Below are 18,650 nucleotides of genomic sequence, written 5' to 3' on the forward strand. Positions count from 1 at the left end.
TATGATTCTCAGTATAGGTTTCATCCTGTCGGGGGGAGGTAGGGAAGGCCTTAATCTCTCCATTTTTATACTGGTAAAGTGTCATGCTTAAAGTTTCCATTCCTTTTCACTTTTGTGATTTAATTCTTGGTGATGTTATATCATACTGTAGCTGTTTCTCACGTTATCCATTGGACTGTGTCTGCTGTTCCCATTTCATGGGTTGAAAACAAGCAAAAGAGCGGTACGTGGTTATCCCATAGCAGAGGTGGGATGGGGACTGAGAACAGACAGAGATGTATGAGATGTGCTGGTGGGTGTTCAGAGTACCCAGTAACAAGGAGCAGTTGAGGGATCATGGACATTGAAGTCCCGCTAGTGAAATCTGTAAGCATGCCAAGAAGAAAGTGTCTCAATATGACTGTCTCACGTCAACGGAAAAGAACGCATTCTGTGTGTGTGATTGTTCTATTTTTGTCTCCTTGGTTTTATTTGGACCCTTTACCTAGTATTTCTCTTGGATCTAGAAAAAAGCATATTGAAATGGAAGGAAATAGTCTCTCTTTTTATTAAGTAATGAAATAATATCCTGGACACTGGATGGTCCACTGAATAATTTGTAAAATGATTTCCTTATTTCTTAGATCTGGAAGGGAGAAGGGGATGGCGTAGCAAGCTTTTTATATTCGTTTTTAATGTATGCACATTATTCAGGTAAACTAATTAGGTTTGCCCTTGTCTGAGAAAAATCTAGTATCTTTATAGATGCTTAAATAGATTCTAATTATCAGTCTATCTGGGCAAGCTTAGAATACTTTGAGTTCATTTGGTTACATTCACATAGTGACTCACCATCAGACCCTGGTTGGGGACCCACATTTATTGAGTCAGGCTGTGCTATCCCTTATTTGTCAATGTCTGTGAAAACTTTTAAAATGTCATTTAAATTTAACCTAATCTAAACTTTACAAATATAGAGCTTTTATCTATAATTGCCAATGTAATTTTGGTCCACTAAAATAGATTTTTTATTTTAAAAAGTATACGTACACATAATACACTTGAGAACTCTTGCCTCTGCTCCAGCCATTTAATATTCCATGTCTCAGATTTTGCATTTAGGAGATGGCCCTGTATACAGAGGAATCAATGTCAAGGTGGTTTTCTTTGTTACATTTTGCCTTGGAAAATTGTATTAATAATTTATCTTTAAGCAATATAGTTGGTTAGGGGATGTAAGTAACCACAGTACCAATTTAATTTAATGATGTCTTCGGGTCAGTAGCTGTAAACTACTGGTGTTTGGGGTTTTGGGTTTTTTTAGATTTTTGGAAAGAACAGATGGTTTTTTACTTTGTTTTCCAGTTCTATTTTAAGAAGTTGCACCTTCCTTTTCACACATGCTTCGCATTTCCTTTAGGCCTACTATATCTCTATAGACGTGTCTATAAAATTTGGTGATCTGATTTTTCGTAAGTCTTTGTTTATTTCTAGTATTTTAGTATATGATGTTCTTTCATATTGAAGTTTTTTATTGTATGTATTTTGAAGTTATAGAGGCAAAGTTGTTGTCTGGCTTTTTGCCTTCAGGGCAGCCTACCTGGAAAAATTAAAAACTCAGGTGTTATTTGGTGTTTGCATTTTTCTTATTAACCCTCTTTTATGTGTACAGAGAATACTAAAACTCACTGTTTTTGTGTGTTGGTACTAGAAACATGAGATTTTCAGCAGTGGTGTATGTGTGAGTCTTTGTTTCTTTTTTTCAAAATCTTGTTTGGTTTTGTTTTTAAGGCTATGCAGGATTTTTAGAAATCTGCTTAATATGAGAAAATTCTAAAAATTGTCAAATACGTAATTCAAATATTTTTCTTAAGGATATATCTTCTGGGTTGTGACTTCGATGGCAGTGAATCATTTTTAAATTTAAGATTTTATTTATTTATTTATTTATTTATTTATTTATTTATTTACCAGAGAGAGAGAGAGAGAGAGAGAGAGAGAGCGCGCGCGCACAAGCAGGGGGAGTGGCAGGCACAGGGAGAAGTAGGCTCCCTGCTGAGCAAGGAGACCAGTATGGGGCTTGATCCCAGGACCCTGGGATCATGACCTGAGCCGAAGGCAGACACTTAACCGACTCAGCCACTCAGGCATCCCGAATCATTTTTAAATGTGATTCTTTAGTATTTTATGTTTGTTTTATTTGTCACATAATAAAGTTCCAGGGGATCTAGATCAAATTTGAAACTAAAAATAACAATGAAAATCCCATAACTTGACCTGTGGCTCAGTTTATCCTCTTGACATAAAATTGTTGGCTTTAACATAACATTTGCACCTGGTGAATATCACCCCTTTATTTTAATGAAATAGAAGTGAAGCGTAAAGTGCAAATCATTGCACGTTATATTTTCTTATTGGACAAAAAAACCTGTAGTATGTACCTGAGTCAGGCTAATAAGGGAGAGGACACTTATTGAAGAAGAAAATAAAACCGAAGTCCTATTTTTCATGAGCCTTTTATCTACAGGGTACTACTGTCCTGAGTTCTTTATATTTGTTCTCATTCAATCATTTCAACTTACTTACAGTATTATTACTATCATTGGAAATGTGAGAACACCCTGGCTCAAAGATTAAGTAATTTGCTCGTGGTCATATAGTTAATAAATATTAGAACCGCAGTTACCTAAATCTGACTCCAAACTGTAGGTTATTTCTGAGATTTCACACTGCCTCCCACCTAACTTACGGAGTCATTATATATTCATTTGAAGAAGTGGAAACAGAGAGCCTGGGGGCAGGAATGGGAGAGCCTAGAAATGTGCCTGGTGATTTGACCTTTACCCTCTGTCAGGTAGCTTGATACGCCTGCTTCTCTGGTTCTCTCAGTCCTCCCAGTCTCTGAGGGCCTTATTTGGTGGGTACACCTCCTCCTCACACCATGTGAGAAGTACATACCTCATACCAACCAAATGCATCATCTTATGCACTGCCCAACACCGGAGGGCGTACTGGAGGGCACGCTGGATGTGTCAGATTCATTGAGAGAGGAATGCCTATTACCGTCCTTTATGGATGGCCAAAGAGTAATTTTCTTGTGTCGGCTTTCCGATGTAAATCTGAGTCCCCTTCTTCACCTGCCAGAAATGTGATTCCATGGTATTTGCCAGGCACCGTGCTAGGCTTCGTATATCTTAAACGTTTGTAGAAATACTGATAGTACAATTGCTCACCTGTTTTTCCAAAAACCACTTGGCAAAGAATTCTTATCTTTTAAATATTAGGTTCAGTTCCCTATTTCAGAGCATAACATTTCAGATTTGACTTAAGTAGGCATACTTCTGTTTCATACAGCAGGGATCTATCATTCCCAGTCAATCTGCTGACAAAGGAGTCTTTTGTCCAAGGGTTCATTTGAAAAGAGGTAATAATATATCCCTGATCTCTCTCTCTCTCTCTCTCTCTCATTTTAAACATCTTTCTCTTTTGTTTCATGCATTCCTTTTTGCTTAGATTTCACTGTGAAGTTCTTTCACGACATTACCACTTAGTACTTTGTCTAAATTAATCTCTACTTCCTTTTCTTCTTGTTGGGATTTCACAGTAAACCATAAAGTGTAAAAATACAACAATCCTTTCACATGCTTAGAACCCAGACTACAGTCTTTGGGCCTTTGAATAGAATATTCATCTAAAGAGGGGATCTTAGGCAATGTAGATTTCTGGATGTTTGTTTAGGGTAGGAAGAGATCAATAGGAGATACTGAAAAAATAGCCTTTTCTAAATACTCTTTCCTTGAAATGTTTAAATGTTAACTAAGATCTGAGAGCTTGATTTATACTTAGATGTATTTGATGTGAATGCTCACCAATTTCTACCCAAGATTCTTCATTCATAAAGCATTTATTATGCACCTGGTCTATGCCCAGCAGTCCTCTGGAATGCAAACATGATCTAGTTGGGGAGATGAGAAGGTTCATTAGTCGTTCCAAGCATAGCACTCAGGTGAAAATAGGTGCTATGGGGATTTATTTATTTTTTTAAAAAAAACAAACTCTGGCCAGTTTTATTAAAGAAAAATTTTGTGTGTTTTACTTCTCACCAGTCTGTTCTGGCATGCTTCTCATGATAACAGAGTTACCTGGATCAATGATAGCTGGTGTGCCTACTCAGTAGTATTTCCCACATGCCCAATTCAGTATTATTGCCACTGTAGTGATGACCATCAGTTTTGGCCAGCATGGCAGAGTATTCTATTTCAGATGTCCTAAAGGCTGTGCTGTTGTTCGCAAGGATGACCAGTTTCACTTTGCCGTGTCTGATCATTTTCAGAGTCTGCTTGTATCCCAGCATGTACTTTCCACTGTTGGTGACATGCTGGAGCCTAGAGTTGATCCACTCCAGCGACTTTTTCGTCGTCTTTGTGGCCACCACCATCTTCCTGCCTTAGGTTCAACATGGCGCCCACCGAGAGCAGCCGCCAAGATGGCCGGGAGCGAGAGAGGAAAGAGCTGCTGTGGGGATTTAAGGACTTCCTTAGCATCTGTTTTATCTTTCTAAACTTTTGATACTTTTAGTCAGTAAAGGAACTGGAAACCACTTTTAGATTAGTCAACCTGCTATGACAGCACATATTTGTTTTAACTTAATCAGAATATTTTCCAAAAATAAAAATATCCCAGAGGCTTCAAAGGGAAGAAAACCTCCCTGATTGAGTTGGCATATTATAGGTTCTGCTTCAAAGAATTAAGTTGCTTTCTTTTACGTTCTTACACATTTTCAGAATACAGGCAGCTACTAAGCATGGATACTAGAGTTGCTATGCTGCCAGTTCATAGCCAAAGTGAGATACAAGAGGGAGGAATGGAGAGTTAGTTCCTGGATCTTTATTCTTAGTAATGGTCAAATGGATGCATAACTGGAAGGCTGTGGAGTGACTTCCTTTCTATGGTACCATGCCCATGATATCGCTGAAGTACTATAATGCTGACATTACTTCTCCTACTGATGGTAAATTCTAGGAAAATTGTTTCATCTGTATTCCTCATAATGTTTTTTGGCCATTAATCTAAATACATTGTTTTTCTGTTTGCATTAGAGATACTTGATATCACCCCATCTAGAGCCATGAGCCTGATTTGGTTTCATAAATAATTTAGAGCCAAAGCTCATCATATATGTTAATTTAACCATGCAAATGTGAGCAAACATATAACGCCTACCTGTAATTAGATACAAATGAAGAGTTCTATTAAATGCGTGATAATATTTTTAGTGATTTTTTGAGTAATAATCTGGTCTTTATGAAGTAGACTTGGGTTGGTTATATAGCTTCTACAATCACAGACTATTTGGGAAGCTTGAAGTAAATTACCAGAAGCATAATATTGAGGAATGCTATTCCTCTAAATTTTGTGGCATTATTTTGAAGTAAAAAAAAGATACCAGACATTGCTCAGATTTTAAAACCAGGAGCCAGGCTTAGACAGTACTTCCTTACGTAGACACCTTTAATACTATTGGTTTTTTAAAAAAAATCAAAAATTCTTTTCCTTTTTGAACCTAGTTGATATATTTTGATTGAATAATGCAGGCACCACAATTCTTACTTTATTCTATATTCCTGTATCATGTTAACCTGAGTTTGGTTTGAAGTTACGGAGACCTAAAGGCAAAGACCACAGGTTGGCATGTTGCCCAAGATGGCAAAGACCAGGTTTCTTTTCAGTTGTTGCTATGTCTTGGACTCAGTTCTGGTCCTAAGTTCCCCTCAAAGTCCAAGATGGTCACTACCATTCCACCTCCAATAATCACATCCACATTCCATCTATCAGGAAGAATAAAGATGGAAAAGAGGGGACATCCTCTCCCAAACATACATCTTGGTTGCCACTTATGTTCAGTGTTGTGCTGGGGACTCTAGCGAGGGGCATTAAGGCAAGAAGAACAAAAGAAAATATGGCATCCAGACTGGAGAGGAAGAAGTAAAACTATTTCTGTTTGCAGATGACATGAACTTGTATATAGAAAACCCTAAGGAATCTACAAAAAAACAAGCCAAAACTGTTAAACTAATGAACAAGTTCAGTAAGATTTCAGGCTATGAAAGATCAATATATAGAAATCAGTTGTGCTTCTCTACACTAGCAATGAACACTCCAAAAATGAAATTTAAAAACAGTTCTATTTGCAATACCATCAAAAGGAATAAAATGCTTAGGAATAAATTTAACAAAAGAAGTGCAAGCCTTGCACACTGAAAACTACAAAACCTCATTGAAATAAAGATCTCAATAAATGCAAAGACATTCCATGTTCATGGATCAGAAGAGTTAATATTGTTAAGATGACAGTCCTCCCCAAATTGATACATAGGTTGCACACAGTCACTGTCATCGAAATATCCTAGCTTGCTCTTTGTGGGGCAAAAATTGACAAGCTGATCCATAAAGCTCATACGGAAATGCAAGAGACCCAGAAAAACCACAACAATCTTGAAGAACAAAGTTGGAAAAGACTAAACATTCCCAACTCCAAAACTTATCACAAAGCTACAATAATTAAGAAATTGTGGTACTGGCATAAGGATAGAAATATCCATACACTTAAGGTGAAATAAACCCTTACATTTGAAATAAATCCTTACACTTACTGTCAGTTGATTTTCGACAAAGAGGCAAGACAGTTCACCTGGTGCTCAGACAATTGGATATCCACATTCAAAGGAATGAAGCTGGACCCCTACTCACAGCATGCACAAAAATTAACTCAAAATGGGTCACAAACCTAAATGTAAGAACTAGAAACTATAAAATGTAGACACAAATCTTCGTGATGCTAGGTTAGGCAACAGTTTTCCACATATGACACCAAAAACACAAATGACAAAAGAAAAAATGAATTTGACTTCAAAATTTAAAAATTTTGTGGTTCAAAGGACACTATCAAGAAAGTGGAAGAACAGTCCCTGTAGTGAGAGGAAATGTTTGCAAATCATATATCTGATAAGAAACTTGCATTCAGAACATACAGAAAACTGTTACAATTCAACAATAAAGACAACCAAATTTAACTGGGCAAAGGATCTGAATAAACATTTCTCCAAAAAAGATAATAGGAATGGGCAATAAGCACATGAAAGGAGGCTCAGCATCACTCATCATTTGGTAACTACAAATCAGAACCACAGTGGGGCATACTTCACACCATTACTACAACTATAACTAAGAAGATGGATAATAACAAGTGTTGAAGAGGATATGGAAAAATTGGAACCCCTGTTCATGTAAAATGGTGGCAGCCAATTTGAAAACAATCTGGGAGGGCGCCTGAGTGGCTCAGTTAGTTGGGCGACTGCCTTCGGCTCAGGTCATGATCCTGGAGTCCCTGGATCGAGTCCCGCATCGGGCTCCCTGCTAGGTGGGGAGTCTGCTGCTCCCTCTGCCCCTCCCCCCTCATGTGCTCTCTCTCTCTCTCATTCCCTCTCTAAAATAAATAAATAAAATCTTTAAAAAAGAAAACAATCTGGGAGTTCTTAAAAAGTTAAATGTAGAGTTCCCATGTGACCTAGCAGTTCCACTCCTAGGTATATTTCCAAGAGAAATGAAAACAAATGTCCCCAGAAAAACTTGTACACATATGTCCATTATCAGCAGCATGTCCATCCTCTGATGAATGGGTAAATAAAACATGGTATAATATCCATACACTCAAATATTATTTGTCCAAAAGGGAATGAAGTGCTGATGCACACTACAATGTAGATCAATCTTGAAAACATTATGCTAAGAAGCTGGACACAAAAGGTCACATATTTTATAATTCCATTTATATGCAGTGTCCAGAATGGGCAAATTTATAGACACAGGGATTAGATTAGTGGTTGCCTCAGGCTGGGGTGAGAAGTAGGGTGAGGACTGCTAATGGGTATGAGGTTTCTTTGGGATGATAGAAATGTTCTATAATTAGACTGTAGTGTTTGTACAACTCTGTGACTACACTAACTATTGAATTGTAAATTTTAATCACGAATTTCTGGTATATGAAAGGTATTTTTAGAAAGTAAATCTTGGAGGTGGCACATACTACTATATCCCGTTGGCTATAACTTAGTTACACTGTTATACCTTCTTGGGGGTAGGAATAGTGAAGGTGGGAACAGTGTTCTGTATTCTGGGCAGCCATGTGCTCAGCTAACATAAGGGGACTATGACGGAGGCCAAGGAGTGAGTGAGATATTGGTGTACATCTAGTAATTTCTGCCACCTTCTAGTTAAAGGTGAATCATAACAACTGCTGCAAATTACTGTCGTTAAGTCAACAGTCATTCTTGATGAAGAGCTTCCCATTAGTTTGAAATAATAACCTGGTTTTTAAAAAAGGTTTAAATACAAAGAGAGGTTTGAGAAAATAGAGTGGCCCTCATTCTTTATTGCAAAATAGAAGACAAAGAGGAACAGAACCTTTAATTTCAGCTGATAGCTCAATGTGTCAATTTGTGGGGTCTCAACAGTGAAAAATGACCATGTCAAATAATCATCAGTGATGCTTTATTGATACCAGCTGGGTGTATGAGCCTGGTCTGGTAAGAAGACGAGAAAAGTCCCTGGCACCCAAGAATGTCACAGTCTGATTGGAGAAATATAATGTATATGCATAAAATGTTAAATAACACAGGATAATTTATAGTTACTGCAAAATGTAAAAAAGCAGAGAGTAAATGCTATGCAAGTTTGATTAGCCTGAGAAAATCCCGTAACCTGAGGTGTCCAAGGACAATAAGAGTAATAATACTTTTGGAGAGCTTACTATGTGTCAGATGCTTTGGAAGCACCTGCTAAATGTGATCTTGCCCCCTTCTCACACTAAGTGCAAGAACGGAGTCTCCTGGTAAATGGTGTCTCTCCAGGGCCCGTGCTCTTAACTGCCTCAGTTGTGCTCTGAACCCAGGCTGCACAATAGGATGCCCGAGGAGATTTCAGGACACTACAGGTTTCTGGATCCCATTCTCAGAGATTCTGATTTCAGTGGTCTAGTGTGTGCCCTTACCCTCCCCACCACTGGGGGGTTTTCTTTGTTTTTTTTTTTTACAAGTCCCCAGAGGATTACAGTGACTGTTCAGCCTGGGGTCGGAACCACTGTGTTCCTTGGAGCTGTAAGTTCCTCCCCTAACACATGAGGGATGATCAGCCCCTGAAGAAGGTAGGGCAGGACTAGAGACAGTAGATAACAATCTCATTTTAGAAGTGGTTAGAACTGGACAACAGCTAAGCTCAGGTAATGCTGTTTTCTACTGTTCCACGCCCTTCTACCCACCGAGGCTTTTCTCTGTTCCACAAGATACGGCTTAGTGATCACAGGATGCCATCACCTAGAAATGGACTGTCCTGTTGAAGTGGATGAAAGTAGAGATGCAGGTGCGCATATCATTGGAGGGTCACGCTAGTGCTCGATATTTGGAGCAGGGGAATGTTATAGGTGACTCTTAGGTTGCTAAAATTATTCCTTGTGTCTGCCCAGAAGTAGGACATTCCTTTTCCTTTGCATTCATGGTGTCTGTGCCAGAAGCTTTGTTTTTTATTTACTATGCTTTTTGGGAAGCTCTTATTAATCAAGTGGTTTTAAGATGCCTTTATTTGATTGAAAGCCTATGTCTGATCCTTCCTCTCCTGTCCTTCCCTTTCTTCTAATACTTCTACCATTAGACTAAAGGCACTTTATTCTCTGTTTATTCTCTTCTTCCTAGAGCTTTCTTTTCCACTGGCAAAATTTTGGTTTGTTTTCAGTTTCCGTTGATTTCAAAATTATGACCTGTGCTTTCATGGTTTCCTATAACCACATCCTCCCTGACCACTTTATAATTTCTGTATCTTAATTAGTTGCTAATTAGCTCATTCTTTTAGGATTTTCCTCACCTTCTATTACTTCCTTTTTAGAACACCTTACTGCTTTTTCATTGCAGACAACATGTTAATTTCATGGTTTCATGATCACTCTTCCACGGTCTTAGAGCAGTTTGCTCTGACATCATTTCTTGCCCTCTTTTACCTCCCCACTCCCCATATCCTTTCTTTCTTTACCATGTCATTGGGATTGTAGTTCTTTGAGATAAAGAAATAGCATGATAGTGCCATGTTCTCTTCTCACAATAAATACACTGACACTGAAGATGCTAACTAAGTAGCATTTAATTATATCCCTCAGCTTATGGGATAAAATGTAACTAAAAGAACGAGGAAAGGAATTTTTAGGGGAAGCTACCTTGGCAAATTCAAGCTTGTATTTATGAAGAGTACTTAGAAGGAATAGCCTCTGTAACAAAACCTTTGTGATCACTATAATCAGGAGGCTTTGCTGGTGTTGAAGATCATGCATATAGATGTTTTAGTTAATGGAGTCTAATTACTGAAACAAAAAAGGAAAACCGCAACACAGCACTCGCATAATATCACATCAAAACGTATTTCTCCCATCCCAGCTCAGTGGGTCGTGAGGGCACCGACGGGCGGTGGGTGCCGCTGTGTATTGATCAAGGGACCCAAACTGTTGGCAGCTGTGCTGTCTTCCTGGGAATCAGTATTCAGCCCTTGCCCGACAAAAGAGCGAGAGGATGGTTTGTGGGCATTTTTCATGGGTGAGGACAGGAAGTGGGAAATGGCATTTCTGCTCACTGAAGGTATTTTTTTATAAAATGGAGTGGGGAGAGGGGATTGGAAGAAGGTGGTCAGAAGGTACAAACTTCGAGTTAGAAGATAAAATGGGGCACCTGGGTGGCTCAGTCATTAAGCGTCTGCCTTCGGCTCAGGGCATGATTCCAGGGGCCTGGGATCGAGTCCCACATCGGGCTGCCCGCTCCGCGGGAAGCCTGCTTCTCCCTCTCCCACTCCCCCTGCTTGTGTTCCCTCTTTCTCTCGCTGTGTCTCTCTCTCTGTCAAATAAATAAATTAAAAAATTCTTAAAAAAAAGATAAATAAGTGCTAGGGATGTGATGTATTGACATGATGACTACAGTTAACACTTGCTGTGTGATGTACAGGAAAGTTGTTGAGATAGCAGATCCTAAGAGTTCTCATCACAAGAAGAAATGGGTTTTTTTTCTTCCTTTTATTGTATCTAAACCTAGTATGTGGTTGTTTCATGATATATGTAAGTCAAACCATCATGCTGGACACCTTAAACTTATACAGTGATATATGTCAATTATTTTTCAATAAAACTGAAAAAAAAAGTCTTAAGTTGAAAAAGAAATGAGTGGTTTGCGTATGTCACTGACTCAGTAGGGTTCCTATGTACATGAAAGGGATTGTAGGATTAAGTAAACACATAATTAAAATTAAACAACTCTATTAACAATGGGGAAGTAAAATACAGTGTTGTCACTTGACCAGCTTTCTTTTTAACATTGGTAAAGTAAAACAATGCACAACTGTTAAATTAGATTTGTAGTAAGTAGTAACAGATAACATAAAACCTATTCATTACTTATTGTTGATAAATTTAGTTACCACATTAGGAGCAGTTTATATCCATAACAGATAAAAACAATGCCAAGGTTAGTAAATCTGATTCTCATTACACATGTATTAACAAATCAGATTATTTCGATGGGGCCTCATTAATCAGTCAACAAATACATGAAACAAATACATGAGTATCCACCATGGACACGGTTCTCCTAGTGGGCTGAGAAGAAACCAAACTAAATGGGGATACTTTAAAGTCACACTTTAAAAAGAAAGATAATCAGCAATATGAGTTTATATATTTGCTATGCAAATTGGAAGACCAGGTATTCTGGAAGCTGAAAGGATTAAAAGTGCATGCCCTCTGTAGAGCTACAGCCCAAATTGTTGACTGAACCTGTTACTCTGGTGTTAAATGCCAACGGGAAGAACAAAGAGACACAAAAGTGGAAAATCAAAAACCCTTTAATATTTAATTGCCAAAATCACAACACAGCTTAGAGAATCATGCATTTGTTCTTTGTGACATGAGGATAGCAAAAAGAAAAAAAAAAACCGACTTGCTTATGTGTCTGTGTTATCTGGATTCGGCCCAACCTTAATAGAAAACTCACCAGCAGTAAGCTTGCAGGTTTAATATCAAAACATTATAAATTGTCATCCAAGTACATCATACTTTATATTAAAAATAAAAAGCATTTAATAGAGATTTGGATTCTACTGTGACAGACATAGAACTATTTGAACTGATTGAGACACATCCTAAGCAACCCATATAAAAGGCAGTATAGTTATGCACTAATTCGGTATATCCAAATGTCATAAATTTATTTACAACTTAAACAAAGCTAAAATAGTCACAAGCAGCATAAAAACGTAAGATTCAATGGGGGAAACTATTCTAAATAAATGCAAACATTATTATATTTGAATATTAAAAAAACAAAACAAAACCATGAGGCATGAGTCTGGGCAACTCCATTGCATTGCTATGGATGCTAGTAAGACAAGGTCATTTAGAGAGGATTTTTTTTTTTCTTTTTCTCCTAAGAGTTCATTTATTTGAGAGAGAGTGTGAGCATGAAGTGGGGTGGGGGGCAGGCAGAAGAAGCAGACTCCCCACTCACCAGAGAGCCCAACATGGGGCTCCATCCCAGGACTCCAGGATCATGACCTGAGCCACCCAGGTGCCCCAGTTTAGAGAGGATCTATCTAACAGCATTTTTGGTCCTGAAGTATCTTTGTTCCTTAACCCTTATTACCGTGATTCTCAAAATTGACGACTGTATAGACCAATTTCAAAAGGAAAAAAAAATGCCTGTACTTCCCACATTATTAAAGTAGTTTTATTGTCACTTAAATACACATAAACATGGGCGCCTGGGTGGCTCAGTCGTTAAGCATCTGCCTTTGGCTCAGGTCATGATCCCGAGGTCCTGGGATCAAGCCCCACATCGGGCTCCCTGCTCTGCGGGAAGCCTGCTTCTCCCTCTCCCATCCCCCCTGCTTGTGTTCCCTCTCTTGCTGTGTCTCTCTCTGTCAAATAAATAAAAATCTTAAATAAATAAATAAATATACATAAACATTAAAATATCAGTCTAAGCTCCTGCTCTGAGCTCTTAAAGAAATTTATAAATTCAGCATACAATATTAGCAAAACTACAAAATTGATATAGTTCAAATGAAAAATATTAGGAAGATGTTCATGAAGGTGGCATTTGAGCTGGTCTTTCAAGCATGAGTATAATGAGTAGTGAGTAAATACGGATTGGGAGATAAGGCTCAGGCAAAGGAAAGAAAGTGAGTAGGCCCAGAGGAGTGACGCTGCGCCGTGTGTGTGGCACAGGAAACAGGTCCTTCGGGCTCTAGCGTATGGTGTGGGGGATATAGGTTCTTATATTCTGTGGATAGATCGTGAGGGCCTTGAGTATTGAGCCAAAGACTTAAGGCCTCATTCTATATGAATGAGAACCACTGAAGGCAGATGTGAGTAAAAGAGTAAGATGAGCCATGTTGTATTCTTGGAAGTTTTATCCGCAGCAATATTTAAGTAAGGTGACAGTGAAGAATGGGGGAATTGAAAACCCAGCCAAGAAGTCAGCTCCATGAAAGCAGGGACTTGGTTCAGTACCGTATCGCCAGGTTCTAGAACATAGCGGGTCCTCCTTATGTGTTTGTTGGATGAATGTAGGATGCCTGAGTGAATGGTGGGACATCCAGGTAGAAAAGGGTCAAAGATAAAGTCTGGTTGAGGAGCTCAGAATACAAGTTGGTAGCTGAGAGAATGGATATGCCAGTTGTCCATAACGAAGTGAATCCCTAAGGGGTGTGTAAGATGCTAAAGGAGAGAGAAACGGTGAGCAGGTTAAGGGCGGAACCTTGATTAACTCCTACAGTTAGAGCTAATGTGGAAAAGGGGGGAAACCGTGAAGGTAACAAGGAGAGATCAGAAAGGTGCATCAGGAGATGACAGTAGCCCGGCAGCCAAACCAGCAGGATTTGTGTGTGTCCGGCTTAAAAATTTTTATTTTAAATTTTGAATTTGATTCTTTTTTAAGCAGACTTACTTTGAAGGATTCGTGGTTCTGATTTTCCTAGCGTTAAAAATGATTTTAACAAGTGTGTAAGACTTAATATTGAGGGGATCAAGGTCAAACCAGGCAAGGAAAGTATATCCCAGAAGCATGCTGGATCTGGGGAAATTTCAGGATGATATTAACATATTTTGGAATTTAACACACATTTCTTTTAGACTTCTTGTTACTACATCTTTGAGCTAAATATATAAGTTTTAGCATGTTATATATAGTAGTTAAGCAACAGGATAATTATATCACAAAAATGTTTACTTTAGGGATTCATTTAATGTAGTGTCTCTATTAGTGGCCTACCCTAGGTTGCCAATCATATAAGTGATTAAGTTTTATTTCTAGACAATTTTTGTGAAACTTCTTTTGCCTAAAGCAGGCACATGGTTCAGTTGTTTAAAAAAAATAAAAAAGACATAAGCTCAAAAACAGGCACTGGTTTCTTACTCCTTTAGAGCTTTAAAAATCCTTCCGAATCCTCTTGACAAGAGTATTTACTACATCAGCTAGCAGTGGGACTTAACATTAAATTTTCATTTTGATTAACTTGACTGCAGTTGTTTCTTGGCTGCCTCTTTAGAACCCACTGTGGAATAAAATTAAAACAGTTTTATGATATAGCAGGTTAGTTGCAGAAAACGACATTTTTCTTTTTCCCTGAATGGTGGTGTGTTTTCTCTCTGAGTTTCCTCACATACACCCCATGGCTCTGGTTTCTTCCCCTCTAATCCAGCTTTTAGAGTATTGACAGGTGAATTTTCCTAAAGCAGAGCTTCGGCCAGTCTCTCATCCCAAACCTTTCGCTGGCCTCCATTGCCAGAGAATTAGGACCAGCCCAAAAGCTATATATTCCTCTTGACATTTTCTTGATCTTCTCTGCCAAAGTCTCCATCTCCACTCCAGATTCTTTATTCCTCTTGCCTAGCACTAGTGATGTCCTCCTACCTTACATAAAATTACATGCGAATACATCTCACCAAGAGGATGTCAGCTTCTTGAATGCACGGGCCAAGCTCTCTTTTCATTTTCGCCCACTCCTCCATTGCTTGGTGCATGAAAGATCCTCCATAAATGTTTGCCAGTCTTCAGCATGGACACATTAAATACGTGCAGCTCTTCGTAGATCACGTGTTCCTCAATAAAGCTGTTTTTAGAAAAAGCTAAACAAATGAGATAAATGTTTGTTGGATAAATGAATGAAATAGACCTTAAAATGACAACCTTGCAAATTACTCTTCTTTCTCATGTACGGTCCTCCTGATCTTCTTACCCTTTACTTTTTCTTTTTTCCCATAGCACCTTTCACTTTTAGTGAATTCATATTTTAATTCCTCATTTTTGTTGCTGATAACTTTCTCCCTCCTTCCTTGGGTGAGACTTGGAGTTGAAGGTCAGTTTCTCTCTGTTTTTTGGATTATGGTTGGCAGTTTTCAAGGCAAAACTCGGTGTGGTGTTGAAGAACAGGGGGAGACGTACAGGGACCCCAAAGTCAGTTTCTCCTATGCAGCTTTAGGCACGTTTCCTAACTGCCCTGAAGTCATTTCCTCACCTGTAAGAGGATAATATAACCTAAATTACAATGTTTATAGAAGGATGGAATTCTAGGGACGTAAAGCATGCAGTAAATAAAATTAATCGCTGACGTTTCCTGATCCCTCCTAACATCATATGACAGAAACATCCGCGTTTCCCATCATTGTCACTGTGTATCTTCACGGCCGCTCTGGGAAGCGGGTACTGTTGTTGCCCCATCTCACGGGCTGAAAGGAAGGTTTCTGCCCAAGATCGCACAGTGATGGGGGGCAGAGCTTTGACTAGACCAAATCTCTTGGACTTCATGGCCCGTGCTTTTAACCCCTGCTTGCTTGTCTCTGTGCCCTTCCCACCCTCCTACCTCCTGGTGGGGAGCCTCAGGGGAGGCCAGAGGATTTCTCCTTTGGAACAGCCCTTCCAGATCTTTCTTTCCGCTCCAACATGCTTGAGGGGGTGCAGAGCACTCATAAGTACGAGCAGCCTCCTCGGGAGGACTTTATGAACCTGTTCTCCCAAAGCGTGAGGGCAGGGGAGTCTGGTTTTGGAAGTTACCCCTGGGGAGTTGGACCTCTCATTCCTGCTAGGATACCTCTGCTTCCAGATCTGCTGCTTTTTCTCCCATCCCCCTCATCCCCACTCCTCATCTGTGTCTCCTGCGACCAAGATGAAGTATTCCTGCATTAAGACTGTTTTCAAGATTGTGGCCTTACTGGATTGGAAACAGATTTGATGGCTTATGATTGTGATAACCAGATTGATCATTACAGCCTCCTCGACTTCTTTTGTCTTGTAAAAGTACTGAAACTTTTTTAAGTGAACTATGAGTAAAACACCCAGTTAAATCACTGACTCTTTTGGTTATTGCAGTATAATCAACATCAGAAATAAGAAGGGTTGTTTTCTGTATAAAGAAATTAACCTTTTCAGATATTATCTGAGCATTGAAAATGACTAAACCACGATTAATGAGATGGGTCGTTTCAGCATCTAAAAAAAGGTCTTTTTAAGTTTCAGGGGATGGATTTCTTTTTTGAAATAATTTACTTGTCATTGGTTCACATGTTAAAAATGGACCTCAGAAAATATCAAAATGAAAAAAATAATTTCATTTGCATGCTATAAAGCTTCATTATTTTTAATTGATTGGGAAATTCGGTAGGGGGCCAGAAAGAACTGGCAAAACATACAAAATTTAAAAGGAGATCCTGGCATTTAATTTCAAGTACTGTTTCAACAGAGAGGTTTATCATATATTTTTGGTAGTTGTATTTTAGTGATTAAGAGCGTAAGCCTTGGAATCAGTCTGACTTGGGCCTGAATCCTCACTTTCCTGCTTATTAAATCTGTGAGCTCAGACATATCACTTAACATTCTGAACCTTGATTCTTCCCACCTGTAACGAAGGAACAATACCTACCTCGTAATACTATTGTATCATATGAAATAGTACATGCAGAGCATCTAGGTAGTACTAACATACTGTTGGCACTTAATAAATGTTTTATTATCCTTGAGTACAATCACTTAGATAAAATGAGGTTTTGAACATGTCTTCACAGGTAAGTGGGAAACATTTTTAGGGAATCCTGTGTGCAGTTGTCAACTTGTTGTAGAATGCCTTTTTAGTGCTAATTCGGAAGCAAGCTTGTGTCATCTTGGGATGACCTATCAATTTCTGCGTTAGTGAAGTCTTAACTATTGAAATTTTATCTGGAGCAAACAGATGCTAATTCTAGGTTTCTTACACTAAATTATCTTTTCTAGGAGAATGCATAGAAGGGCTGCGGGAAAACGAATACCTTCTGATTCACTCGTGCCGTCAGTGGACCACCATCACTGCCCACAGCCTGGAGGAGGGACACTACGTCATTGGGCCAAAGATAGAGATTCCAGTACATTATGCAGGTACAACTCCCCTCAAGGGGCAGGAAAGGGAGAGGAAGGGACTTGAATATGCAAAATTTTTCCTTCTGAATGAGAAAATAAGACTTGTCTGTAAACCAGAGTATGATGACTTAGAAAAAGAAGAATCAAACACGTTTTTTGGTTATTTTATCTGTCAGTGAAAGCTCAGTGTCATTTCGTCATAGGTAATTTCTAATTAATGCATGTAGTTACGTGTGGATTCTTATCAGATATTTATAAAATGAACACTTTACAAACGCAAAGAGTGTCTCTGTCGTCTTGGGATGGCAATCAGTATCTGAGCTGCAGTGTCTGAATAACCCTGGGCACCACATGGATGTTGCTTTTGGGAATGGCTTTACAAGATGCCATTTTGCCTGTGAGCATTGTGGTCTGGCTTTAAAAATAACAGATTGGAAGCTCAGATACCTGGCCATGGCCCTCTTTGCAACAAGGCACTTGGAATACAGGTAACTGAGATATATCTCACTGCTTTCGTTGTTACTAAATCAGGGTGGCAGTGGCCATTTCGCCTCACTTTGAACACCATTCAGTTCAACGGTGCCATGGAGCCAACTTTTACTGAGTACGTCCTATGTGTCAGCGCTGTCTAGGAGTTCAGGATAGCATCTACTGGCTTGAACACAGTTTCAGCAGTGCTGGCTTATAAACGCAGTATAAAAAAACCAAACATGTTATCCTATATTTGTATCTGTGGCTTATAGATCATTATGTAAAGGATCTTGATTTTTTTTTCTCTATAATTATTCTTATTAAAAAAAAATTATAAGAAAGAATGTCTCTAGCCTGGAACTTTGTCCCCTAGAATTATATTTGCTGACCATAGGAGTCGCGTTCATGGAAAAAGGAGGAACATATAGCTGCAGAAAGTATTAAAACTGACAACTGTTGGATTGGGAATCAGGCCAAAGGGACCAGAGAACAAGACAAACCTTCCGGCCTGCCCAGTCTCTCCTGTCAGGGGGTCCCATGACAGGTGAGATCTTTGCTATTTTTAGGAGGCCCAAACTCCCGGTGCCTGTCTTTTGTGGAAAACTGTAAAGGAAGGTATAAGATTGTGCTTCATCATATATGCAATTTTACCGGATGTACCGTGTTCTTCTCGTAGTAGATTGAGTTTTTGGTCTTTCCCCTGACCCCACTAGGAATAGCTTATCAGTG

The 18,650-nt window shown here is 38.9% G+C and overlaps 1 protein-coding gene and 1 pseudogene across 3 annotated transcripts in view; one reads left to right on the plus strand and one right to left on the minus strand.

Moving 5' to 3' along the window:
• Nucleotides 1–18,650, plus strand: part of GAREM1 (GRB2 associated regulator of MAPK1 subtype 1) — a 196,211-nt gene that overhangs the window by 56,068 nt on the left and 121,493 nt on the right. For all 3 annotated transcript variants that reach the window (XM_073898363.1, XM_025886640.2, XM_025886641.2), the window contains exon 2: nucleotides 17,328–17,468. In XM_073898363.1, coding sequence (XP_073754464.1) covers nucleotides 17,328–17,468 — 141 coding nt within the window. The remainder of the gene's footprint in view (nucleotides 1–17,327; nucleotides 17,469–18,650) is intronic.
• Nucleotides 4,072–4,417, minus strand: LOC112835104 (large ribosomal subunit protein eL30 pseudogene; annotated as a pseudogene).

Source organism: Callorhinus ursinus, unplaced genomic scaffold (assembly GCF_003265705.2).
Source record: "Callorhinus ursinus isolate GAN/ISIS: 27379988/994484 unplaced genomic scaffold, GSC_fseal_2.0 scaffold11, whole genome shotgun sequence".
Taxonomy (NCBI): domain Eukaryota; kingdom Metazoa; phylum Chordata; class Mammalia; order Carnivora; family Otariidae; genus Callorhinus; species Callorhinus ursinus.